This window comes from Hyperolius riggenbachi, chromosome 4 (genome assembly GCF_040937935.1).
Source record: "Hyperolius riggenbachi isolate aHypRig1 chromosome 4, aHypRig1.pri, whole genome shotgun sequence".
In the NCBI taxonomy this organism is placed as follows: Eukaryota; Metazoa; Chordata; class Amphibia; order Anura; family Hyperoliidae; genus Hyperolius; species Hyperolius riggenbachi.
Genome location: NC_090649.1, coordinates 8,680,784 through 8,704,783, shown reverse-complemented (window position 1 = coordinate 8,704,783; position 24,000 = coordinate 8,680,784). Strand labels below are relative to the sequence as shown.

Sequence of the window (24,000 nt, the reverse complement as noted above, 5' to 3'; positions counted from 1 at the left end):
CCCCCTGGATGATGCTGGTGCAACACACACAGCAAAGGACAGCAATTTGAAGTCTGGAAGATTCCAGGGCAAGGGTGGGAAGGATGAAAAGCTAGGTGGCCATGCAACCATTCCTGCTAACCCAAAGCTTACTTGTGCCCTACAACACATTGGCTTAAGACTTGACCAAATCCAATGCTCCAATATGGGGAAGCTTCTCTGTTTGCTGTTTTTTTTTTTTTTTTTTTTTAAGTGCGGTGTCACAGTTCACCCATCTCTTCAACTACAAGAACGGCCCAGGAGTAGTCTTAGCTACCCTAATATGTACGTTACAGCAGGGCCCTTATTACATTTTCTCTTACAGGGCAATGGAAACCGTTTTGCCCATGCGATAAAGCAAGGTGCAAAAATGAATTCATGCCTAGCAGAGGATGGTTTCGATCCATCGACCTCTGGGTTATGGGCCCAGCACGCTTCCGCTGCGCCACTCTGCTTCTGTTTGTATTCAACCTTCAAGTTTAAGAAGGGTACATTAGTTGAAATAGTTACACTACTATCTATGTTACAGCAAGGCCCTAATGACACTTTCTCTTAAGGGGCTATGGCCGACAATTGGCCCATATGGTAAGCAAGGTATAAAAACCAACGTACACCTAGCAGAGGATGGTTTCGATCCATCGACCTCTGGGTTATGGGCCCAGCACGCTTCCGCTGCGCCACTCTGCTGCCATACAGTGAATGCTTCATTGTGGGAAAAAGTGGCGTTAAACTTCTTGGAGCAGACTTACTTCCTCACTCCACAAGACACACATACATCCCCATAAAATCATTTAGCAACAACTGCAGGCACAGTCTCTGTGGCGCAATCGGTTAGCGCGTTCGGCTGTTAACCGAAAGTTTGGTGGTTCAAGCCCACCCAGGGACGGCCTTTCCTTTTGTGTTCAACAGTTGTCCGAAGAGAACCCCAGATAGCCATGTAGATTCATTTGAGACACGTTGGAATCTCATTCACGTTCATGAAAAGGGTGAGCAGCATCAAGTTCATGTCTTAGTGATACAACAGACATCCCTGGCAGTGTCTGTGACCAAATGAAGTTTTCTGTACCCCAGAAGCAGCAGTAAAGTATTAGCCGGGGATCGAACCCAAAGCCTGGCGACGGCTGTCAAGCCAAAGAAAGGCAGTTCAAGCCCACCCAAGGACAGGCTCGCTTTAGTGCCTTGCTAGCTATTTGTTTAGAACATTATAGAGTGTCTGCATTAAGTGTTGACCATTTAGAAAGAACTTTAAGCTGGCGTAGAGTCTGCTGCACCGGAATGGAACCTCTCCAGAGACTGAGCAGGTGCAGGATGTCCTAACTGTTCAGAGATCTTGTCTTGGTCTTGTCTTCCATGGAATTGTAGGGTGCCAAAAGCAAGCTCACATGCGTTGGCCGGGAATCTAACCCGGGTCAACTGCTTGGAAGGCAGCTATGCTCACCACTATACCACCAACGCTACATGCTGAAACTCGCCTAGCATGTACCATTGCAATATACCCAAGAGAAAAATGAGCTTGCTTATTTGCCTACTTTGCTAGATGTAAGCAGTGGGACACATGGTGATACTGCTTACAGACTTCAATTCAAGACTTCAGAAAGATCATGTGCCCCCCTGGATGATGCTGGTGCAACACACACAGCAAAGGACAGCAATTTGAAGTCTGGAAGATTCCAGGGCAAGGGTGGGAAGGATGAAAAGCTAGGTGGCCATGCAACCATTCCTGCTAACCCAAAGCTTACTTGTGCCCTACAACACATTGGCTTAAGACTTGACCAAATCCAATGCTCCAATATGGGGAAGCTTCTCTGTTTGCTGTTTTTTTTTTTTTTTTTTTTTTTTTTTTTTTAAGTGCGGTGTCACAGTTCACCCATCTCTTCAACTGCAAGAACGGCCCAGGAGTAGTCTTAGCTACCCTAATATGTACGTTACAGCAGGGCCCTTATTACACTTTCTCTTACAGGGCAATGGAAACCGTTTTGCCCATGCGATAAAGCAAGGTGCAAAAATGAATTCATGCCTAGCAGAGGATGGTTTCGATCCATCGACCTCTGGGTTATGGGCCCAGCACGCTTCCGCTGCGCCACTCTGCTTCTGTTTGTATTCAACCTTCAAGTTTAAGAAGGGTACATTAGTTGAAATAGTTACACTACTATCTATGTTACAGCAAGGCCCTAATGACACTTTCTCTTAAGGGGCTATGGCCGACAATTGGCCCATATGGTAAGCAAGGTATAAAAACCAACGTACACCTAGCAGAGGATGGTTTCGATCCATCGACCTCTGGGTTATGGGCCCAGCACGCTTCCGCTGCGCCACTCTGCTGCCATACAGTGAATGCTTCATTGTGGGAAAAAGTGGCGTTAAACTTCTTGGAGCAGACTTACTTCCTCACTCCACAAGACACACATACATCCCCATAAAATCATTTAGCAACAACTGCAGGCACAGTCTCTGTGGCGCAATCGGTTAGCGCGTTCGGCTGTTAACCGAAAGGTTGGTGGTTCAAGCCCACCCAGGGACGGCCTTTCCTTTTGTGTTCAACAGTTGTCCGAAGAGAACCCCAGATAGCCATGTAGATTCATTTGAGACACGTTGGAATCTCATTCACGTTCATGAAAAGGGTGAGCAGCATCAAGTTCATGTCTTAGTGATACAACAGACATCCCTGGCAGTGTCTGTGACCAAATGAAGTTTTCTGTACCCCAGAAGCAGCAGTAAAGTATTAGCCGGGGATCGAACCCAAAGCCTGGCGACGGCTGTCAAGCCAAAGAAAGGCAGTTCAAGCCCACCCAAGGACAGGCTCGCTTTAGTGCCTTGCTAGCTATTTGTTTAGAACATTATAGAGTGTCTGCATTAAGTGTTGACCATTTAGAAAGAACTTTAAGCTGGCGTAGAGTCTGCTGCACCGGAATGGAACCTCTCCAGAGACTGAGCAGGTGCAGGATGTCCTAACTGTTCAGAGATCTTGTCTTGGTCTTGTCTTCCATGGAATTGTAGGGTGCCAAAAGCAAGCTCACATGCGTTGGCCGGGAATCAAACCCGGGTCAACTGCTTGGAAGGCAGCTATGCTCACCACTATACCACCAACGCTACATGCTGAAACTCGCCTAGCATGTACCATTGCAATATACCCAAGAGAAAAATGAGCTTGCTTATTTGCCTACTTTGCTAGATGTAAGCAGTGGGACACATGGTGATACTGCTTACAGACTTCAATTCAAGACTTCAGAAAGATCATGTGCCCCCCTGGATGATGCTGGTGCAACACACACAGCAAAGGACAGCAATTTGAAGTCTGGAAGATTCCAGGGCAAGGGTGGGAAGGATGAAAAGCTAGGTGGCCATGCAACCATTCCTGCTAACCCAAAGCTTACTTGTGCCCTACAACACATTGGCTTAAGACTTGACCAAATCCAATGCTCCAATATGGGGAAGCTTCTCTGTTTGCTGTTTTTTTTTTTTTTTTTTTTTTTTTTTTAAGTGCGGTGTCACAGTTCACCCATCTCTTCAACTACAAGAACGGCCCAGGAGTAGTCTTAGCTACCCTAATATGTACGTTACAGCAGGGCCCTTATTACACTTTCTCTTACAGGGCAATGGAAACCGTTTTGCCCATGCGATAAAGCAAGGTGCAAAAATGAATTCATGCCTAGCAGAGGATGGTTTCGATCCATCGACCTCTGGGTTATGGGCCCAGCACGCTTCCGCTGCGCCACTCTGCTTCTGTTTGTATTCAACCTTCAAGTTTAAGAAGGGTACATTAGTTGAAATAGTTACACTACTATCTATGTTACAGCAAGGCCCTAATGACACTTTCTCTTAAGGGGCTATGGCCGACAATTGGCCCATATGGTAAGCAAGGTATAAAAACCAACGTACACCTAGCAGAGGATGGTTTCGATCCATCGACCTCTGGGTTATGGGCCCAGCACGCTTCCGCTGCGCCACTCTGCTGCCATACAGTGAATGCTTCATTGTGGGAAAAAGTGGCGTTAAACTTCTTGGAGCAGACTTACTTCCTCACTCCACAAGACACACATACATCCCCATAAAATCATTTAGCAACAACTGCAGGCACAGTCTCTGTGGCGCAATCGGTTAGCGCGTTCGGCTGTTAACCGAAAGGTTGGTGGTTCAAGCCCACCCAGGGACGGCCTTTCCTTTTGTGTTCAACAGTTGTCCGAAGAGAACCCCAGATAGCCATGTAGATTCATTTGAGACACGTTGGAATCTCATTCACGTTCATGAAAAGGGTGAGCAGCATCAAGTTCATGTCTTAGTGATACAACAGACATCCCTGGCAGTGTCTGTGACCAAATGAAGTTTTCTGTACCCCAGAAGCAGCAGTAAAGTATTAGCCGGGGATCGAACCCAAAGCCTGGCGACGGCTGTCAAGCCAAAGAAAGGCAGTTCAAGCCCACCCAAGGACAGGCTCGCTTTAGTGCCTTGCTAGCTATTTGTTTAGAACATTATAGAGTGTCTGCATTAAGTGTTGACCATTTAGAAAGAACTTTAAGCTGGCGTAGAGTCTGCTGCACCGGAATGGAACCTCTCCAGAGACTGAGCAGGTGCAGGATGTCCTAACTGTTCAGAGATCTTGTCTTGGTCTTGTCTTCCATGGAATTGTAGGGTGCCAAAAGCAAGCTCACATGCGTTGGCCGGGAATCAAACCCAGGTCAACTGCTTGGAAGGCAGCTATGCTCACCACTATACCACCAACGCTACATGCTGAAACTCGCCTAGCATGTACCATTGCAATATACCCAAGAGAAAAATGAGCTTGCTTATTTGCCTACTTTGCTAGATGTAAGCAGTGGGACACATGGTGATACTGCTTACAGACTTCAATTCAAGACTTCAGAAAGATCATGTGCCCCCCTGGATGATGCTGGTGCAACACACACAGCAAAGGACAGCAATTTGAAGTCTGGAAGATTCCAGGGCAAGGGTGGGAAGGATGAAAAGCTAGGTGGCCATGCAACCATTCCTGCTAACCCAAAGCTTACTTGTGCCCTACAACACATTGGCTTAAGACTTGACCAAATCCAATGCTCCAATATGGGGAAGCTTCTCTGTTTGCTGTTTTTTTTTTTTTTTTTTTTTTTTTTTAAGTGCGGTGTCACAGTTCACCCATCTCTTCAACTGCAAGAAAGGCCCAGGAGTAGTCTTAGCTACCCTAATATGTACGTTACAGCAGGGCCCTTATTACACTTTCTCTTACAGGGCAATGGAAACCGTTTTGCCCATGCGATAAAGCAAGGTGCAAAAATGAATTCATGCCTAGCAGAGGATGGTTTCGATCCATCGACCTCTGGGTTATGGGCCCAGCACGCTTCCGCTGCGCCACTCTGCTTCTGTTTGTATTCAACCTTCAAGTTTAAGAAGGGTACATTAGTTGAAATAGTTACACTACTATCTATGTTACAGCAAGGCCCTAATGACACTTTCTCTTAAGGGGCTATGGCCGACAATTGGCCCATATGGTAAGCAAGGTATAAAAACCAACGTACACCTAGCAGAGGATGGTTTCGATCCATCGACCTCTGGGTTATGGGCCCAGCACGCTTCCGCTGCGCCACTCTGCTGCCATACAGTGAATGCTTCATTGTGGGAAAAAGTGGCGTTAAACTTCTTGGAGCAGACTTACTTCCTCACTCCACAAGACACACATACATCCCCATAAAATCATTTAGCAACAACTGCAGGCACAGTCTCTGTGGCGCAATCAGTTAGCGCGTTCGGCTGTTAACCGAAAGGTTGGTGGTTCAAGCCCACCCAGGGACGGCCTTTCCTTTTGTGTTCAACAGTTGTCCGAAGAGAACCCCAGATAGCCATGTAGATTCATTTGAGACACGTTGGAATCTCATTCACGTTCATGAAAAGGGTGAGCAGCATCAAGTTCACGTCTTAGTGATACAACAGACATCCCTGGCAGTGTCTGTGACCAAATGAAGTTTTCTGTACCCCAGAAGCAGCAGTAAAGTATTAGCCGGGGATCGAACCCAAAGCCTGGCGACGGCTGTCAAGCCAAAGAAAGGCAGTTCAAGCCCACCCAAGGACAGGCTCGCTTTAGTGCCTTGCTAGCTATTTGTTTAGAACATTATAGAGTGTCTGCATTAAGTGTTGACCATTTAGAAAGAACTTTAAGCTGGCGTAGAGTCTGCTGCACCGGAATGGAACCTCTCCAGAGACTGAGCAGGTGCAGGATGTCCTAACTGTTCAGAGATCTTGTCTTGGTCTTGTCTTCCATGGAATTGTAGGGTGCCAAAAGCAAGCTCACATGCGTTGGCCGGGAATCAAACCCGGGTCAACTGCTTGGAAGGCAGCTATGCTCACCACTATACCACCAACGCTACATGCTGAAACTCGCCTAGCATGTACCATTGCAATATACCCAAGAGAAAAATGAGCTTGCTTATTTGCCTACTTTGCTAGATGTAAGCAGTGGGACACATGGTGATACTGCTTACAGACTTCAATTCAAGACTTCAGAAAGATCATGTGCCCCCCTGGATGATGCTGGTGCAACACACACAGCAAAGGACAGCAATTTGAAGTCTGGAAGATTCCAGGGCAAGGGTGGGAAGGATGAAAAGCTAGGTGGCCATGCAACCATTCCTGCTAACCCAAAGCTTACTTGTGCCCTACAACACATTGGCTTAAGACTTGACCAAATCCAATGCTCCAATATGGGGAAGCTTCTCTGTTTGCTGTTTTTTTTTTTTTTTTTTTTAAGTGCGGTGTCACAGTTCACCCATCTCTTCAACTACAAGAACGGCCCAGGAGTAGTCTTAGCTACCCTAATATGTACGTTACAGCAGGGCCCTTATTACACTTTCTCTTACAGGGCAATGGAAACCGTTTTGCCCATGCGATAAAGCAAGGTGCAAAAATGAATTCATGCCTAGCAGAGGATGGTTTCGATCCATCGACCTCTGGGTTATGGGCCCAGCACGCTTCCGCTGCGCCACTCTGCTTCTGTTTGTATTCAACCTTCAAGTTTAAGAAGGGTACATTAGTTGAAATAGTTACACTACTATCTATGTTACAGCAAGGCCCTAATGACACTTTCTCTTAAGGGGCTATGGCCGACAATTGGCCCATATGGTAAGCAAGGTATAAAAACCAACGTACACCTAGCAGAGGATGGTTTCGATCCATCGACCTCTGGGTTATGGGCCCAGCACGCTTCCGCTGCGCCACTCTGCTGCCATACAGTGAATGCTTCATTGTGGGAAAAAGTGGCGTTAAACTTCTTGGAGCAGACTTACTTCCTCACTCCACAAGACACACATACATCCCCATAAAATCATTTAGCAACAACTGCAGGCACAGTCTCTGTGGCGCAATCGGTTAGCGCGTTCGGCTGTTAACCGAAAGGTTGGTGGTTCAAGCCCACCCAGGGACGGCCTTTCCTTTTGTGTTCAACAGTTGTCCGAAGAGAACCCCAGATAGCCATGTAGATTCATTTGAGACACGTTGGAATCTCATTCACGTTCATGAAAAGGGTGAGCAGCATCAAGTTCATGTCTTAGTGATACAACAGACATCCCTGGCAGTGTCTGTGACCAAATGAAGTTTTCTGTACCCCAGAAGCAGCAGTAAAGTATTAGCCGGGGATCGAACCCAAAGCCTGGCGACGGCTGTCAAGCCAAAGAAAGGCAGTTCAAGCCCACCCAAGGACAGGCTCGATTTAGTGCCTTGCTAGCTATTTGTTTAGAACATTATAGAGTGTCTGCATTAAGTGTTGACCATTTAGAAAGAACTTTAAGCTGGCGTAGAGTCTGCTGCACCGGAATGGAACCTCTCCAGAGACTGAGCAGGTGCAGGATGTCCTAACTGTTCAAAGATCTTGTCTTGGTCTTGTCTTCCATGGAATTGTAGGGTGCCAAAAGCAAGCTCACATGCGTTGGCCGGGAATCAAACCCGGGTCAACTGCTTGGAAGGCAGCTATGCTCACCACTATACCACCAACGCTACATGCTGAAACTCGCCTAGCATGTACCATTGCAATATACCCAAGAGAAAAATGAGCTTGCTTATTTGCCTACTTTGCTAGATGTAAGCAGTGGGACACATGGTGATACTGCTTACAGACTTCAATTCAAGACTTCAGAAAGATCATGTGCCCCCCTGGATGATGCTGGTGCAACACACACAGCAAAGGACAGCAATTTGAAGTCTGGAAGATTCCAGGGCAAGGGTGGGAAGGATGAAAAGCTAGGTGGCCATGCAACCATTCCTGCTAACCCAAAGCTTACTTGTGCCCTACAACACATTGGCTTAAGACTTGACCAAATCCAATGCTCCAATATGGGGAAGCTTCTCTGTTTGCTGTTTTTTTTTTTTTTTTTTTTTTTTTTTTAAGTGCGGTGTCACAGTTCACCCATCTCTTCAACTACAAGAACGGCCCAGGAGTAGTCTTAGCTACCCTAATATGTACGTTACAGCAGGGCCCTTATTACACTTTCTCTTACAGGGCAATGGAAACCGTTTTGCCCATGCGATAAAGCAAGGTGCAAAAATGAATTCATGCCTAGCAGAGGATGGTTTCGATCCATCGACTTCTGGGTTATGGGCCCAGCACGCTTCCGCTGCGCCACTCTGCTTCTGTTTGTATTCAACCTTCAAGTTTAAGAAGGGTACATTAGTTGAAATAGTTACACTACTATCTATGTTACAGCAAGGCCCTAATGACACTTTCTCTTAAGGGGCTATGGCCGACAATTGGCCCATATGGTAAGCAAGGTATAAAAACCAACGTACACCTAGCAGAGGATGGTTTCGATCCATCGACCTCTGGGTTATGGGCCCAGCACGCTTCCGCTGCGCCACTCTGCTGCCATACAGTGAATGCTTCATTGTGGGAAAAAGTGGCGTTAAACTTCTTGGAGCAGACTTACTTCCTCACTCCACAAGACACACATACATCCCCATAAAATCATTTAGCAACAACTGCAGGCACAGTCTCTGTGGCGCAATCGGTTAGCGCGTTCGGCTGTTAACCGAAAGGTTGGTGGTTCAAGCCCACCCAGGGACGGCCTTTCCTTTTGTGTTCAACAGTTGTCCGAAGAGAACCCCAGATAGCCATGTAGATTCATTTGAGACACGTTGGAATCTCATTCACGTTCATGAAAAGGGTGAGCAGCATCAAGTTCATGTCTTAGTGATACAACAGACATCCCTGGCAGTGTCTGTAACCAAATGAAGTTTTCTGTACCCCAGAAGCAGCAGTAAAGTATTAGCCGGGGATCGAACCCAAAGCCTGGCGACGGCTGTCAAGCCAAAGAAAGGCAGTTCAAGCCCACCCAAGGACAGGCTCGCTTTAGTGCCTTGCTAGCTATTTGTTTAGAACATTATAGAGTGTCTGCATTAAGTGTTGACCATTTAGAAAGAACTTTAACCTGCCTAGCGTTCTGGACGAGCTGAGCTCGTCCAGAATAAACAAGCTGAAAATGTTTCTGACGAGCTCAGCTCGTCATGCAGAGCCAGCACTCACCAGTACTGTTCTGTGTGCATCAGCCGCCTCCAGGCGGCTCAGCAGGCTGCTGCGGGCTCCCTCCTTCTCCCTTGTTGCTCTGCTGCTGCTGGGGGGTCCCTCTGTCACCCCCTCGGGTTTGATGTGGCCGGTTTGCGGGGTATCCGCCGCCTCCAAGCGGCTCAGCAGGCTGCTGCGGGCTCCCTCCTTCTTGTGCTGCTGCTGGGTGGTCCCTCTGTCACCCTCCCGGGCTGGATTTGCGGACATCCGCCGCCTCCAGGCTCAGTGGGCTGCCGCAGGCTCCCTCCTTCTTGTGCTGTTGCTGGGGGGTCCCTCTGTCACCCTCCCGGGCTCCCATTAGGTCTGCTCCGTGTGGATCGGCTGGGCAGGCAAGATGGCGCTGCCCAGCTACTTCCTCTGTGTCAGCATGTCCTCTGATGCTGATCAGGCGCCCCCCGGTGGCAATTGCATACATTGCATGATTGGATTACATCAGTACACAAAGCTGATTGTAATCCAATCATGCCAAAGTAATTCAAAGATGTTTAGTAAACACCTGTGCACACTAAATAAAAGCCCAAAACCGTTACACCTCTTTCTCTTTCAGAGTCCCAGTGTCCATAGCTTAGTCTGCTTGTCAGCTCTGCTTTGCGATTTCTGTGCTTTGAGTGATTTCTGCCTTTCCAGCCTTTTCCAGTCTTTGCTACATACATATTGCAGTTATATTAGTCTTTTTCAAGACGCTGTGGTCCCTGTGTGTTTGCATTTGCTGGATTTTTTTTTTCTGTCGCTGACCTTTGACCCCCGTATCCTGCTTTGGGGTCATGGCTTCGTCTTCCCGGAGGCGTTTGTGTGACCAGGAGCTGCTGGATGTCCTGGAGGGAAGCGACAGTGAGGAGGAGCTCGTTGAGGAGTCTACGGACAGCGAGGTTCCCGGTGACCTGTCTTCGGAGTCGGAGAGCAGTGACGGCGAAACCGAGGAGCCAGTGAGCGTCGCACGCACTTGGTGTGAGCTGGAGAGCCCCACTCAAGCTCCGCCACCCAGGTTCCCCTTCACAGGGGCGCCCGGGCAGAAAATCGCCTGTGACCATAGCCCGCTGTCCTACTTGGAGCTGTTTCTTACCGATTAGGTCATCCGGAAGATCGTGGAGGAGACCAATCGGTATGCAGCGCAGCAGCAGGAGGGTGCTTCTCTACCCAGGTTCTCTCGGGCCCGGAAGTGGGAACCTGTCACCTGTGATGATATCTGGGTGTTCCTGGGCCTCATCATCCTCCAGGGAGTTGTCGGTAAGCCGCTGCAGAAGTGGTACTGGACCACTAACAAGATCCTCAGTACCCCTTTCTTTGGATCCGTTATGTCCGAGCCCCGCTTCACCCTCATCATGAAGTACCTGCACTTCAGCAACAATGATGAGTTTGATGAGGCCACCCACCCCGCCCCCAAGCTGAAGAAAATTTGGGAGATTTATCAGCTGATTGTTGCCAATTTCAAGGCTGTGTACGTTCCGGACAGAGACATCACCGTGGACGAGAGCCTCATGGCGTACAAGGGCAGACTGAGCTGGGTGCAATTTATTGCATCCAAAAGGGCACGTTTTGGGGTGAAGTCCTTTATGCTGTGTGAGGCCAAGACCGGCTACATATGGAACTCTGTGATATACACAGGTAAAGGCACAAAGTTTGCACCTCAGTACAGGGAGTTTGGGTGTGCTACCTCCTCTGTACTAACTCTTATTGAGCCTTTGCTGGATCAGGGGTACTGCCTTACGACGGACAATTTTTATAGCTCCCCGGAACTATTTGAACACCTGATCCAGCATAAGACTGACGCATATGGCACGGTGAGGGCTAACCGTCGCAATATGCCATCGGCCTTTACTGCCAGGAAGCTGAAGAAGGGGGAGGTTGTTGCCTGGCAGAAGGGCAAAATGATGGCTCTGAGGTGGAGGGACAAGCGGGATGTGTGCATCCTCAGCACTGTTCACAATTCAGAGACTGCCCGCACCACTACCAGGAGTCGACAGGAGGTTGAGAAGCCCAAAGCGGTGTTGGATTACAACAAAACGATGGGGAGTGTGGACAGGGCTGATGGAGCAATGTCGTTTTATCCGGCTGTCCGCAAACAGCAGCGGAAATACTACAAAAAGATTTTCCGCCACCTGCTGGAACAATGTTTGTGGAACTCCTATGTCCTGTACAAACAAAATAGTGACAGTCCTGTACTCCACCATGACTTCATCTGGAAGCTCACAGAAGCCATCTGTGTCAAACACCCCCCACCAGAGTCAGCAGCTAGACCGGGGCGCAGGGCGTCATACGTTGTCAACCCGACACGGCTTTCTGGACGCCACTTTGCGGAACATTTACCACCGACCGCCCTGAAACAAGCCCCTACAAGGAGGTGCGTAGTCTGCTGCAATAAAAAGGGCAAAGACGGCAAAAAAATTAGAAAGGAGACCCGTTTTTATTGCCCAGATTGTGACGTGGCACTTTGTATAATACCTTGCTTCAAGGAGTACCACACTAAGGAGGTGTTTTAGGGGTAAACCTCTAGACTGTGTGTACATTTTTCTGCCTTCATTTATTTATTTCTGTGTTTTCTTGATATTTTCTGCATTGATTAAAAATGCAAGCTATTTCTGTTTATCATTAATAAATGTTATTTTATTTTTGACAAGAATTTGTGTTTGACACTTTTATTCTCATAATGTATACTAAACTCTTGCTTGACTTATTTTGGTAAGTTACAGGAAAAAGGTTCTGAAAATTAATTGTACCACTTTTTGCACGGAAATCCTGGGGAATCAGAACGCCGAGGTGGTTAAGCTGGCGTAGAGTCTGCTGCACCGGAATGGAACCTCTCCAGAGACTGAGCAGGTGCAGGATGTCCTAACTGTTCAGAGATCTTGTCTTGGTCTTGTCTTCCATGGAATTGTAGGGTGCCAAAAGCAAGCTCACATGCGTTGGCCGGGAATCGAACCCGGGTCAACTGCTTGGAAGGCAGCTATGCTCACCACTATACCACCAACGCTACATGCTGAAACTTGCCTAGCATGTACCATTGCAATATACCCAAGAGAAAAATGAGCTTGCTTATTTGCCTACTTTGCTAGATGTAAGCAGTGGGACACATGGTGATACTGCTTACAGACTTCAATTCAAGACTTCAGAAAGATCATGTGCCCCCCTGGATGATGCTGGTGCAACACACACAGCAAAGGACAGCAATTTGAAGTCTGGAAGATTCCAGGGCAAGGGTGGGAAGGATGAAAAGCTAGGTGGCCATGCAACCATTCCTGCTAACCCAAAGCTTACTTGTGCCCTACAACACATTGGCTTAAGACTTGACCAAATCCAATGCTCCAATATGGGGAAGCTTCTCTGTTTGCTGTTTTTTTTTTTTTTTTTTAAGTGCGGTGTCACAGTTCACCCATCTCTTCAACTACAAGAACGGCCCAGGAGTAGTCTTAGCTACCCTAATATGTACGTTACAGCAGGGCCCTTATTACACTTTCTCTTACAGGGCAATGGAAACCGTTTTGCCCATGCGATAAAGCAAGGTGCAAAAATGAATTCATGCCTAGCAGAGGATGGTTTTGATCCATCGACCTCTGGGTTATGGGCCCAGCACGCTTCCGCTGCGCCACTCTGCTTCTGTTTGTATTCAACCTTCAAGTTTAAGAAGGGTACATTAGTTGAAATAGTTACACTACTATCTATGTTACAGCAAGGCCCTAATGACACTTTCTCTTAAGGGGCTATGGCCGACAATTGGCCCATATGGTAAGCAAGGTATAAAAACCAACGTACACCTAGCAGAGGATGGTTTCGATCCATCGACCTCTGGGTTATGGGCCCAGCACGCTTCCGCTGCGCCACTCTGCTGCCATACAGTGAATGCTTCATTGTGGGAAAAAGTGGCGTTAAACTTCTTGGAGCAGACTTACTTCCTCACTCCACAAGACACACATACATCCCCATAAAATCATTTAGCAACAACTGCAGGCACAGTCTCTGTGGCGCAATCGGTTAGCGCGTTCGGCTGTTAACCGAAAGGTTGGTGGTTCAAGCCCACCCAGGGACGGCCTTTCCTTTTGTGTTCAACAGTTGTCCGAAGAGAACCCCAGATAGCCATGTAGATTCATTTGAGACACGTTGGAATCTCATTCACGTTCCTGAAAAGGGTGAGCAGCATCAAGTTCATGTCTTAGTGATACAACAGACATCCCTGGCAGTGTCTGTGACCAAATGAAGTTTTCTGTACCCCAGAAGCAGCAGTAAAGTATTAGCCGGGGATCGAACCCAAAGCCTGGCGACGGCTGTCAAGCCAAAGAAAGGCAGTTCAAGCCCACCCAAGGACAGGCTCGCTTTAGTGCCTTGCTAGCTATTTGTTTAGAACATTATAGAGTGTCTGCATTAAGTGTTGACCATTTAGAAAGAACTTTAAGCTGGCGTAGAGTCTGCTGCACCGGAATGGAACCTCTCCAGAGACTGAGCAGGTGCAGGATGTCCTAACTGTTCAGAGATCTTGTCTTGGTCTTGTCTTCCATGGAATTGTAGGGTGCCAAAAGCAAGCTCACATGCGTTGGCCGGGAATCGAACCCAGGTCAACTGCTTGGAAGGCAGCTATGCTCACCACTATACCACCAACGCTACATGCTGAAACTCGCCTAGCATGTACCATTGCAATATACCCAAGAGAAAAATGAGCTTGCTTATTTGCCTACTTTGCTAGATGTAAGCAGTGGGACACATGGTGATACTGCTTACAGACTTCAATTCAAGACTTCAGAAAGATCATGTGCCCCCCTGGATGATGCTGGTGCAACACACACAGCAAAGGACAGCAATTTGAAGTCTGGAAGATTCCAGGGCAAGGGTGGGAAGGATGAAAAGCTAGGTGGCCATGCAACCATTCCTGCTAACCCAAAGCTTACTTGTGCCCTACAACACATTGGCTTAAGACTTGACCAAATCCAATGCTCCAATATGGGGAAGCTTCTCTGTTTGCTGTTTTTTTTTTTTTTTTTTTTAAGTGCGGTGTCACAGTTCACCCATCTCTTCAACTACAAGAACGGCCCAGGAGTAGTCTTAGCTACCCTAATATGTACGTTACAGCAGGGCCCTTATTACACTTTCTCTTACAGGGCAATGGAAACCGTTTTGCCCATGCGATAAAGCAAGGTGCAAAAATGAATTCATGCCTAGCAGAGGATGGTTTCGATCCATCGACCTCTGGGTTATGGGCCCAGCACGCTTCCGCTGCGCCACTCTGCTTCTGTTTGTATTCAACCTTCAAGTTTAAGAAGGGTACATTAGTTGAAATAGTTACACTACTATCTATGTTACAGCAAGGCCCTAATGACACTTTCTCTTAAGGGGCTATGGCCGACAATTGGCCCATATGGTAAGCAAGGTATAAAAACCAACGTACACCTAGCAGAGGATGGTTTCGATCCATCGACCTCTGGGTTATGGGCCCAGCACGCTTCCGCTGCGCCACTCTGCTGCCATACAGTGAATGCTTCATTGTGGGAAAAAGTGGCGTTAAACTTCTTGGAGCAGACTTACTTCCTCACTCCACAAGACACACATACATCCCCATAAAATCATTTAGCAACAACTGCAGGCACAGTCTCTGTGGCGCAATCGGTTAGCGCGTTCGGCTGTTAACCGAAAGGTTGGTGGTTCAAGCCCACCCAGGGACGGCCTTTCCTTTTGTGTTCAACAGTTGTCCGAAGAGAAAACCAGATAGCCATGTAGATTCATTTGAGACACGTTGGAATCTCATTCACGTTCATGAAAAGGGTGAGCAGCATCAAGTTCATGTCTTAGTGATACAACAGACATCCCTGGCAGTGTCTGTGACCAAATGAAGTTTTCTGTACCCCAGAAGCAGCAGTAAAGTATTAGCCGGGGATCGAACCCAAAGCCTGGCGACGGCTGTCAAGCCAAAGAAAGGCAGTTCAAGCCCACCCAAGGACAGGCTCGCTTTAGTGCCTTGCTAGCTATTTGTTTAGAACATTATAGAGTGTCTGCATTAAGTGTTGACCATTTAGAAAGAACTTTAAGCTGGCGTAGAGTCTGCTGCACCGGAATGGAACCTCTCCAGAGACTGAGCAGGTGCAGGATGTCCTAACTGTTCAGAGATCTTGTCTTGGTCTTGTCTTCCATGGAATTGTAGGGTGCCAAAAGCAAGCTCACATGCGTTGGCCGGGAATCGAACCCGGGTCAACTGCTTGGAAGGCAGCTATGCTCACCACTATACCACCAACGCTACATGCTGAAACTCGCCTAGCATGTACCATTGCAATATACCCAAGAGAAAAATGAGCTTGCTTATTTGCCTACTTTGCTAGATGTAAGCAGTGGGACACATGGTGATACTGCTTACAGACTTCAATTCAAGACTTCAGAAAGATCATGTGCCCCCCTGGATGATGCTGGTGCAACACACACAGCAAAGGACAGCAATTTGAAGTCTGGAAGATTCCAGGGCAAGGGTGGGAAGGATGAAAAGCTAGGTGGCCATGCAACCATTCCTGCTAACCCAAAGCTTACTTGTGCCCTACAACACATTGGCTTAAGACTTGACCAAATCCAATGCTCCAATATGGGGAAGCTTCTCTGTTTGCTGTTTTTTTTTTTTTTTTTTTTTTTTTTAAGTGCGGTGTCACAGTTCACCCATCTCTTCAACTACAAGAACGGCCCAGGAGTAGTCTTAGCTACCCTAATATGTACGTTACAGCAGGGCCCTTATTACACTTTCTCTTACAGGGCAATGGAAACCGTTTTGCCCATGCGATAAAGCAAGGTGCAAAAATGAATTCATGCCTAGCAGAGGATGGTTTCGATCCATCGACCTCTGGGTTATGGGCCCAGCACGCTTCCGCTGCGCCACTCTGCTTCTGTTTGTATTCAACCTTCAAGTTTAAGAAGGGTACATTAGTTGAAATAGTTACACTACTATCTATGTTACAGCAAGGCCCTAATGACACTTTCTCTTAAGGGGCTATGGCCGACAATTGGCCCATATGGTAAGCAAGGTATAAAAACCAACGTACACCTAGCAGAGGATGGTTTCGATCCATCGACCTCTGGGTTATGGGCCCAGCACGCTTCCGCTGCGCCACTCTGCTGCCATACAGTGAATGCTTCATTGTGGGAAAAAGTGGCGTTAAACTTCTTGGAGCAGACTTACTTCCTCACTCCACAAGACACACATACATCCCCATAAAATCATTTAGCAACAACTGCAGGCACAGTCTCTGTGGCGCAATCGGTTAGCGTGTTCGGCTGTTAACCGAAAGGTTGGTGGTTCAAGCCCACCCAGGGACGGCCTTTCCTTTTGTGTTCAACAGTTGTCCGAAGAGAACCCCAGATAGCCATGTAGATTCATTTGAGACACGTTGGAATCTCATTCACGTTCATGAAAAGGGTGAGCAGCATCAAGTTCATGTCTTAGTGATACAACAGACATCCCTGGCAGTGTCTGTGACCAAATGAAGTTTTCTGTACCCCAGAAGCAGCAGTAAAGTATTAGCCGGGGATCGAACCCAAAGCCTGGCGACGGCTGTCAAGCCAAAGAAAGGCAGTTCAAGCCCACCCAAGGACAGGCTCGCTTTAGTGCCTTGCTAGCTATTTGTTTAGAACATTATAGAGTGTCTGCATTAAGTGTTGACCATTTAGAAAGAACTTTAAGCTGGCGTAGAGTCTGCTGCACCGGAATGGAACCTCTCCAGAGACTGAGCAGGTGCAGGATGTCCTAACTGTTCAGAGATCTTGTCTTGGTCTTGTCTTCCATGGAATTGTAGGGTGCCAAAAGCAAGCTCACATGCGTTGGCCGGGAATCGAACCCGGGTCAACTGCTTGGAAGGCAGCTATGCTCACCACTATACCACCAACACTACATGCTGAAACTCGCCTAGCATGTACCATTGCAATATACCCAAGAGAAAAATGAGCTTGCTTATTTGCCTACTTTGCTAGATGTAAGCAGTGGGACACATGGTGATACTGCTTACAGACTTCAATTCAAGACTTCAGAAAGATCATGTGCCCCCCTGGATGATGCTGGTGCAACACACACAGCAAAGGACAGCAATTTGAAGTCTGGAAGATTCCAGGGCAAGGGTGGGAAGGATGAAAAGCTAGGTGGCCATGCAACCATTCCTGCTAACCCAAAGCTTACTTGTGCCCTACAACACATTGGCTTAAGACTTGACCAAATCCAATGCTCCAATATGGGGAAGCTTCTCTGTTTGCTGTTTTTTTTTTTTTTTTTTTTTTTTTTAAGTGCGGTGTCACAGTTCACCCATCTCTTCAACTACAAGAACGGCCCAGGAGTAGTCTTAGCTACCCTAATATGTACGTTACAGCAGGGCCCTTATTACACTTTCTCTTACAGGGCAATGGAAACCGTTTTGCCCATGCGATAAAGCAAGGTGCAAAAATGAATTCATGCCTAGCAGAGGATGGTTTCGATCCATCGACCTCTGGGTTATGGGCCCAGCACGCTTCCGCTGCGCCACTCTGCTTCTGTTTGTATTCAACCTTCAAGTTTAAGAAGGGTACATTAGTTGAAATAGTTACACTACTATCTATGTTACAGCAAGGCCCTAATGACACTTTCTCTTAAGGGGCTATGGCCGACAATTGGCCCATATGGTAAGCAAGGTATAAAAACCAACGTACACCTAGCAGAGGATGGTTTCGATCCATCGACCTCTGGGTTATGGGCCCAGCACGCTTCCGCTGCGCCACTCTGCTGCCATACAGTGAATGCTTCATTGTGGGAAAAAGTGGCGTTAAACTTCTTGGAGCAGACTTACTTCCTCACTCCACAAGACACACATACATCCCCATAAAATCATTTAGCAACAACTGCAGGCACAGTCTCTGTGGCGCAATCGGTTAGCGCGTTCGGCTGTTAACCGAAAGGTTGGTGGTTCAAGCCCACCCAGGGACGGCCTTTCCTTTTGTGTTCAACAGTTGTCCGAAGAGAAAACCAGATAGCCATGTAGATTCATTTGAGACACGTTGGAATCTCATTCACGTTCATGAAAAGGGTGAGCAGCATCAAGTTCATGTCTTAGTGATACAACAGACATCCCTGGCAGTGTCTGTGACCAAATGAAGTTTTCTGTACCCCAGAAGCAGCAGTAAAGTATTAGCCGGGGATCGAACCCAAAGCCTGGCGACGGCTGTCAAGCCAAAGAAAGGCAGTTCAAGCCCACCCAAGGACAGGCTCGCTTTAGTGCCTTGCTAGCTATTTGTTTAGAACATTATAGAGTGTCTGCATTAAGTGTTGACCATTTAGAAAGAACTTTAAGCTGGCGTAGAGTCTGCTGCACCGGAATGGAACCTCTCCAGAGACTGAGCAGGTGCAGGATGTCCTAACTGTTCAGAGATCTTGTCTTGGTCTTGTCTTCCATGGAATTGTAGGGTGCCAAAAGCAAGCTCACATGCGTTGGCCGGGAATCGAACCCGGGTCAACTGCTTGGAAGGCAGCTATGCTCACCACTATACCACCAACGCTACATGCTGAAACTCGCCTAGCATGTACCATTGCAATATACCCAAGAGAAAAATGAGCTTGCTTATTTGCCTACTTTGCTAGATGTAAGCAGTGGGACACATGGTGATACTGCTTACAGACTTCAATTCAAGACTTCAGAAAGATCATGTGCCCCCCTGGATGATGCTGGTGCAACACACACAGCAAAGGACAGCAATTTGAAGTCTGGAAGATTCCAGGGCAAGGGTGGGAAGGATGAAAAGCTAGGTGGCCATGCAACCATTCCTGCTAACCCAAAGCTTACTTGTGCCCTACAACACATTGGCTTAAGACTTGACCAAATCCAATGCTCCAATATGGGGAAGCTTCTCTGTTTGCTGTTTTTTTTTTTTTTTTTTTTTTTTTTAAGTGCGGTGTCACAGTTCACCCATCTCTTCAACTACAAGAACGGCCCAGGAGTAGTCTTAGCTACCCTAATATGTACGTTACAGCAGGGCCCTTATTACACTTTCTCTTACAGGGCAATGGAAACCGTTTTGCCCATGCGATAAAGCAAGGTGCAAAAATGAATTCATGCCTAGCAGAGGATGGTTTCGATCCATCGACCTCTGGGTTATGGGCCCAGCACGCTTCCGCTGCGCCACTCTGCTTCTGTTTGCATTCAACCTTCAAGTTTAAGAAGGGTACATTAGTTGAAATAGTTACACTACTATCTATGTTACAGCAAGGCCCTAATGACACTTTCTCTTAAGGGGCTATGGCCGACAATTGGCCCATATGGTAAGCAAGGTATAAAAACCAACGTACACCTAGCAGAGGATGGTTTCGATCCATCGACCTCTGGGTTATGGGCCCAGCACGCTTCCGCTGCGCCACTCTGCTGCCATACAGTGAATGCTTCATTGTGGGAAAAAGTGGCGTTAAACTTCTTGGAGCAGACTTACTTCCTCACTCCACAAGACACACATACATCCCCATAAAATCATTTAGCAACAACTGCAGGCACAGTCTCTGTGGCGCAATCGGTTAGCGCGTTCGGCTGTTAACCGAAAGGTTGGTGGTTCAAGCCCACCCAGGGACGGCCTTTCCTTTTGTGTTCAACAGTTGTCCGAAGAGAACCCCAGATAGCCATGTAGATTCATTTGAGACACGTTGGAATCTCATTCACGTTCATGAAAAGGGTGAGCAGCATCAAGTTCATGTCTTAGTGATACAACAGACATCCCTGGCAGTGTCTGTGACCAAATGAAGTTTTCTGTACCCCAGAAGCAGCAGTAAAGTATTAGCCGGGGATCGAACCCAAAGCCTGGCGACGGCTGTCAAGCCAAAGAAAGGCAGTTCAAGCCCACCCAAGGACAGGCTCGCTTTAGTGCCTTGCTAGCTATTTGTTTAGAACATTATAGAGTGTCTGCATTAAGTGTTGACCATTTAGAAAGAACTTTAAGCTGGCGTAGAGTCTGCTGCACCGGAATGGAACCTCTCCAGAGACTGAGCAGGTGCAGGATGTCCTAACTGTTCAGAGATCTTGTCTTGGTCTTGTCTTCCATGGAATTGTAGGGTGCCAAAAGCAAGCTCACATGCGTTGGCCGGGAATCGAACCCGGGTCAACTGCTTGGAAGGCAGCTATGCTCACCACTATACCACCAACACTACATGCTGAAACTCGCCTAGCATGTACCATTGCAATATACCCAAGAGAAAAATGAGCTTGCTTATTTGCCTACTTTGCTAGATGTAAGCAGTGGGACACATGGTGATACTGCTTACAGACTTCAATTCAAGACTTCAGAAAGATCATGTGCCCCCCTGGATGATGCTGGTGCAACACACACAGCAAAGGACAGCAATTTGAAGTCTGGAAGATTCCAGGGCAAGGGTGGGAAGGATGAAAAGCTAGGTGGCCATGCAACCATTCCTGCTAACCCAAAGCTTACTTGTGCCCTACAACACATTGGCTTAAGACTTGACCAAATCCAATGCTCCAATATGGGGAAGCTTCTCTGTTTGCTGTTTTTTTTTTTTTTTTTTTTTTTTTTAAGTGCGGTGTCACAGTTCACCCATCTCTTCAACTACAAGAACGGCCCAGGAGTAGTCTTAGCTACCCTAATATGTACGTTACAGCAGGGCCCTTATTACACTTTCTCTTACAGGGCAATGGAAACCGTTTTGCCCATGCGATAAAGCAAGGTGCAAAAATGAATTCATGCCTAGCAGAGGATGGTTTCGATCCATCGACCTCTGGGTTATGGGCCCAGCACGCTTCCGCTGCGCCACTCTGCTTCTGTTTGTATTCAACCTTCAAGTTTAAGAAGGGTACATTAGTTGAAATAGTTACACTACTATCTATGTTACAGCAAGGCCCTAATGACACTTTCTCTTAAGGGGCTATGGCCGACAATTGGCCCATATGGTAAGCAAGGTATAAAAACCAACGTACACCTAGCAGAGGATGGTTTCGATCCATCGACCTCTGGGTTATGGGCCCAGCACGCTTCCGCTGCGCCACTCTGCTGCCATACAGTGAATGCTTCATTGTGGGAAAAAGTGGCGTTAAACTTCTTGGAGCAGACTTACTTCCTCACTCCACAAGACACACATACATCCCCATAAAATCATTTAGCAACAACTGCAGGCACAGTCTCTGTGGCGCAATCGGTTAGCGCGTTCGGCTGTTAACCGAAAGGTTGGTGGTTCAAGCCCACCCAGGGACGGCCTTTCCTTTTGTGTTCAACAGTTGTCCGAAGAGAAAACCAGATAGCCATGTAGATTCATTTGAGACACGTTGGAATCTCATTCACGTTCATGAAAAGGGTGAGCAGCATCAAGTTCATGTCTTAGTGATACAACAGACATCCCTGGCAGTGTCTGTGACCAAATGAAGTTTTCTGTACCCCAGAAGCAGCAGTAAAGTATTAGCCGGGGATCGAACCCAAAGCCTGGCGACGGCTGTCAAGCCAAAGAAAGGCAGTTCAAGCCCACCCAAGGACAGGCTCGCTTTAGTGCCTTGCTAGCTATTTGTTTAGAACATTATAGAGTGTCTGCATTAAGTGTTGACCATTTAGAAAGAACTTTAAGCTGGCGTAGAGTCTGCTGCACCGGAATGGAACCTCTCCAGAGACTGAGCAGGTGCAGGATGTCCTAACTGTTCAGAGATCTTGTCTTGGTCTTGTCTTCCATGGAATTGTAGGGTGCCAAAAGCAAGCTCACATGCGTTGGCCGGGAATCGAACCCGGGTCAACTGCTTGGAAGGCAGCTATGCTCACCACTATACCACCAACGCTACATGCTGAAACTCGCCTAGCATGTACCATTGCAATATACCCAAGAGAAAAATGAGCTTGCTTATTTGCCTACTTTGCTAGATGTAAGCAGTGGGACACATGGTGATACTGCTTACAGACTTCAATTCAAGACTTCAGAAAGATCATGTGCCCCCCTGGATGATGCTGGTGCAACACACACAGCAAAGGACAGCAATTTGAAGTCTGGAAGATTCCAGGGCAAGGGTGGGAAGGATGAAAAGCTAGGTGGCCATGCAACCATTCCTGCTAACCCAAAGCTTACTTGTGCCCTACAACACATTGGCTTAAGACTTGACCAAATCCAATGCTCCAATATGGGGAAGCTTCTCTGTTTGCTGTTTTTTTTTTTTTTTTTTTTTTTTTTAAGTGCGGTGTCACAGTTCACCCATCTCTTCAACTACAAGAACGGCCCAGGAGTAGTCTTAGCTACCCTAATATGTACGTTACAGCAGGGCCCTTATTACACTTTCTCTTACAGGGCAATGGAAACCGTTTTGCCCATGCGATAAAGCAAGGTGCAAAAATGAATTCATGCCTAGCAGAGGATGGTTTCGATCCATCGACCTCTGGGTTATGGGCCCAGCACGCTTCCGCTGCGCCACTCTGCTTCTGTTTGCATTCAACCTTCAAGTTTAAGAAGGGTACATTAGTTGAAATAGTTACACTACTATCTATGTTACAGCAAGGCCCTAATGACACTTTCTCTTAAGGGGCTATGGCCGACAATTGGCCCATATGGTAAGCAAGGTATAAAAACCAACGTACACCTAGCAGAGGATGGTTTCGATCCATCGACCTCTGGGTTATGGGCCCAGCACGCTTCCGCTGCGCCACTCTGCTGCCATACAGTGAATGCTTCATTGTGGGAAAAAGTGGCGTTAAACTTCTTGGAGCAGACTTACTTCCTCACTCCACAAGACACACATACATCCCCATAAAATCATTTAGCAACAACTGCAGGCACAGTCTCTGTGGCGCAATCGGTTAGCGCGTTCGGCTGTTAACCGAAAGGTTGGTGGTTCAAGCCCACCCAGGGACGGCCTTTCCTTTTGTGTTCAACAGTTGTCCGAAGAGAACCCCAGATAGCCATGTAGATTCATTTGAGACACGTTGGAATCTCATTCACGTTCATGAAAAGGGTGAGCAGCATCAAGTTCATGTCTTAGTGATACAACAGACATCCCTGGCAGTGTCTGTGACCAAATGAAGTTTTCTGTACCCCAGAAGCAGCAGTAAAGTATTAGCCGGGGATCGAACCCAAAGCCTGGCGACGGCTGTCAAGCCAAAGAAAGGCAGTTCAAGCCCACCCAAGGACAGGCTCGCTTTAGTGCCTTGCTAGCTATTTGTTTAGAACATTATAGAGTGTCTGCATTAAGTGTTGACCATTTAGAAAGAACTTTAAGCTGGCGTAGAGTCTGCTGCACCGGAATGGAACCTCTCCAGAGACTGAGCAGGTGCAGGATGTCCTAACTGTTCAGAGATCTTGTCTTGGTCTTGTCTTCCATGGAATTGTAGGGTGCCAAATGCAAGCTCACATGCGTTGGCCGGGAATCGAACCCGGGTCAACTGCTTGGAAGGCAGCTATGCTCACCACTATACCACCAACACTACATGCTGAAACTCGCCTAGCATGTACCATTGCAATATACCCAAGAGAAAAATGAGCTTGCTTATTTGCCTACTTT

At 47.4% G+C, this 24,000-nt stretch overlaps 1 protein-coding gene and 25 non-coding genes across 26 annotated transcripts; 13 read left to right on the top strand and 13 right to left on the bottom strand.

Moving 5' to 3' along the window:
* The first annotated feature begins 830 nt into the window (after positions 1–830).
* On the top strand, positions 831–904 carry TRNAN-GUU (transfer RNA asparagine (anticodon GUU)). The gene has a single exon. It is a non-coding gene; the product is annotated as a tRNA-Asn (tRNA).
* Positions 905–1,401: 497 nt separating this feature from the next.
* On the bottom strand, positions 1,402–1,473 carry TRNAG-UCC (transfer RNA glycine (anticodon UCC)). Its single transcript has one exon. It is a non-coding gene; the product is annotated as a tRNA-Gly (tRNA).
* Positions 1,474–2,465: 992 nt separating this feature from the next.
* Positions 2,466–2,539, top strand: TRNAN-GUU (transfer RNA asparagine (anticodon GUU)). The gene has a single exon. It is a non-coding gene; the product is annotated as a tRNA-Asn (tRNA).
* Positions 2,540–3,036: 497 nt separating this feature from the next.
* On the bottom strand, positions 3,037–3,108 carry TRNAG-UCC (transfer RNA glycine (anticodon UCC)). The gene has a single exon. It is a non-coding gene; the product is annotated as a tRNA-Gly (tRNA).
* Positions 3,109–4,097: 989 nt separating this feature from the next.
* On the top strand, positions 4,098–4,171 carry TRNAN-GUU (transfer RNA asparagine (anticodon GUU)). Its single transcript has one exon. It is a non-coding gene; the product is annotated as a tRNA-Asn (tRNA).
* A 497-nt stretch (positions 4,172–4,668) lies between these two features.
* On the bottom strand, positions 4,669–4,740 carry TRNAG-UCC (transfer RNA glycine (anticodon UCC)). The gene has a single exon. It is a non-coding gene; the product is annotated as a tRNA-Gly (tRNA).
* A 1,559-nt stretch (positions 4,741–6,299) lies between these two features.
* On the bottom strand, positions 6,300–6,371 carry TRNAG-UCC (transfer RNA glycine (anticodon UCC)). The gene has a single exon. It is a non-coding gene; the product is annotated as a tRNA-Gly (tRNA).
* Positions 6,372–7,352: 981 nt separating this feature from the next.
* On the top strand, positions 7,353–7,426 carry TRNAN-GUU (transfer RNA asparagine (anticodon GUU)). The gene has a single exon. It is a non-coding gene; the product is annotated as a tRNA-Asn (tRNA).
* Positions 7,427–7,923: 497 nt separating this feature from the next.
* Positions 7,924–7,995, bottom strand: TRNAG-UCC (transfer RNA glycine (anticodon UCC)). The gene has a single exon. It is a non-coding gene; the product is annotated as a tRNA-Gly (tRNA).
* A 989-nt stretch (positions 7,996–8,984) lies between these two features.
* Positions 8,985–9,058, top strand: TRNAN-GUU (transfer RNA asparagine (anticodon GUU)). The gene has a single exon. It is a non-coding gene; the product is annotated as a tRNA-Asn (tRNA).
* A 1,262-nt stretch (positions 9,059–10,320) lies between these two features.
* LOC137571086 (piggyBac transposable element-derived protein 4-like) lies at positions 10,321–12,036 on the top strand. The gene is made up of 2 exons (XM_068279768.1): positions 10,321–10,482; positions 10,627–12,036. The coding sequence occupies exons 1-2, from the start codon at positions 10,321–10,323 to the stop codon at positions 12,034–12,036; spliced, it is 1,572 nt and encodes a 523-aa protein (XP_068135869.1).
* A 419-nt stretch (positions 12,037–12,455) lies between these two features.
* Positions 12,456–12,527, bottom strand: TRNAG-UCC (transfer RNA glycine (anticodon UCC)). The gene has a single exon. It is a non-coding gene; the product is annotated as a tRNA-Gly (tRNA).
* Positions 12,528–13,506: 979 nt separating this feature from the next.
* Positions 13,507–13,580, top strand: TRNAN-GUU (transfer RNA asparagine (anticodon GUU)). The gene has a single exon. It is a non-coding gene; the product is annotated as a tRNA-Asn (tRNA).
* A 497-nt stretch (positions 13,581–14,077) lies between these two features.
* TRNAG-UCC (transfer RNA glycine (anticodon UCC)) lies at positions 14,078–14,149 on the bottom strand. Its single transcript has one exon. It is a non-coding gene; the product is annotated as a tRNA-Gly (tRNA).
* Positions 14,150–15,130: 981 nt separating this feature from the next.
* TRNAN-GUU (transfer RNA asparagine (anticodon GUU)) lies at positions 15,131–15,204 on the top strand. The gene has a single exon. It is a non-coding gene; the product is annotated as a tRNA-Asn (tRNA).
* Positions 15,205–15,701: 497 nt separating this feature from the next.
* Positions 15,702–15,773, bottom strand: TRNAG-UCC (transfer RNA glycine (anticodon UCC)). The gene has a single exon. It is a non-coding gene; the product is annotated as a tRNA-Gly (tRNA).
* Positions 15,774–16,760: 987 nt separating this feature from the next.
* TRNAN-GUU (transfer RNA asparagine (anticodon GUU)) lies at positions 16,761–16,834 on the top strand. Its single transcript has one exon. It is a non-coding gene; the product is annotated as a tRNA-Asn (tRNA).
* Positions 16,835–17,331: 497 nt separating this feature from the next.
* On the bottom strand, positions 17,332–17,403 carry TRNAG-UCC (transfer RNA glycine (anticodon UCC)). The gene has a single exon. It is a non-coding gene; the product is annotated as a tRNA-Gly (tRNA).
* Positions 17,404–18,390: 987 nt separating this feature from the next.
* On the top strand, positions 18,391–18,464 carry TRNAN-GUU (transfer RNA asparagine (anticodon GUU)). Its single transcript has one exon. It is a non-coding gene; the product is annotated as a tRNA-Asn (tRNA).
* Positions 18,465–18,961: 497 nt separating this feature from the next.
* TRNAG-UCC (transfer RNA glycine (anticodon UCC)) lies at positions 18,962–19,033 on the bottom strand. The gene has a single exon. It is a non-coding gene; the product is annotated as a tRNA-Gly (tRNA).
* A 987-nt stretch (positions 19,034–20,020) lies between these two features.
* Positions 20,021–20,094, top strand: TRNAN-GUU (transfer RNA asparagine (anticodon GUU)). The gene has a single exon. It is a non-coding gene; the product is annotated as a tRNA-Asn (tRNA).
* Positions 20,095–20,591: 497 nt separating this feature from the next.
* On the bottom strand, positions 20,592–20,663 carry TRNAG-UCC (transfer RNA glycine (anticodon UCC)). The gene has a single exon. It is a non-coding gene; the product is annotated as a tRNA-Gly (tRNA).
* Positions 20,664–21,650: 987 nt separating this feature from the next.
* On the top strand, positions 21,651–21,724 carry TRNAN-GUU (transfer RNA asparagine (anticodon GUU)). Its single transcript has one exon. It is a non-coding gene; the product is annotated as a tRNA-Asn (tRNA).
* A 497-nt stretch (positions 21,725–22,221) lies between these two features.
* TRNAG-UCC (transfer RNA glycine (anticodon UCC)) lies at positions 22,222–22,293 on the bottom strand. Its single transcript has one exon. It is a non-coding gene; the product is annotated as a tRNA-Gly (tRNA).
* A 987-nt stretch (positions 22,294–23,280) lies between these two features.
* On the top strand, positions 23,281–23,354 carry TRNAN-GUU (transfer RNA asparagine (anticodon GUU)). The gene has a single exon. It is a non-coding gene; the product is annotated as a tRNA-Asn (tRNA).
* Positions 23,355–23,851: 497 nt separating this feature from the next.
* TRNAG-UCC (transfer RNA glycine (anticodon UCC)) lies at positions 23,852–23,923 on the bottom strand. The gene has a single exon. It is a non-coding gene; the product is annotated as a tRNA-Gly (tRNA).
* Between the last annotated feature and the right edge of the window lie 77 nt (positions 23,924–24,000).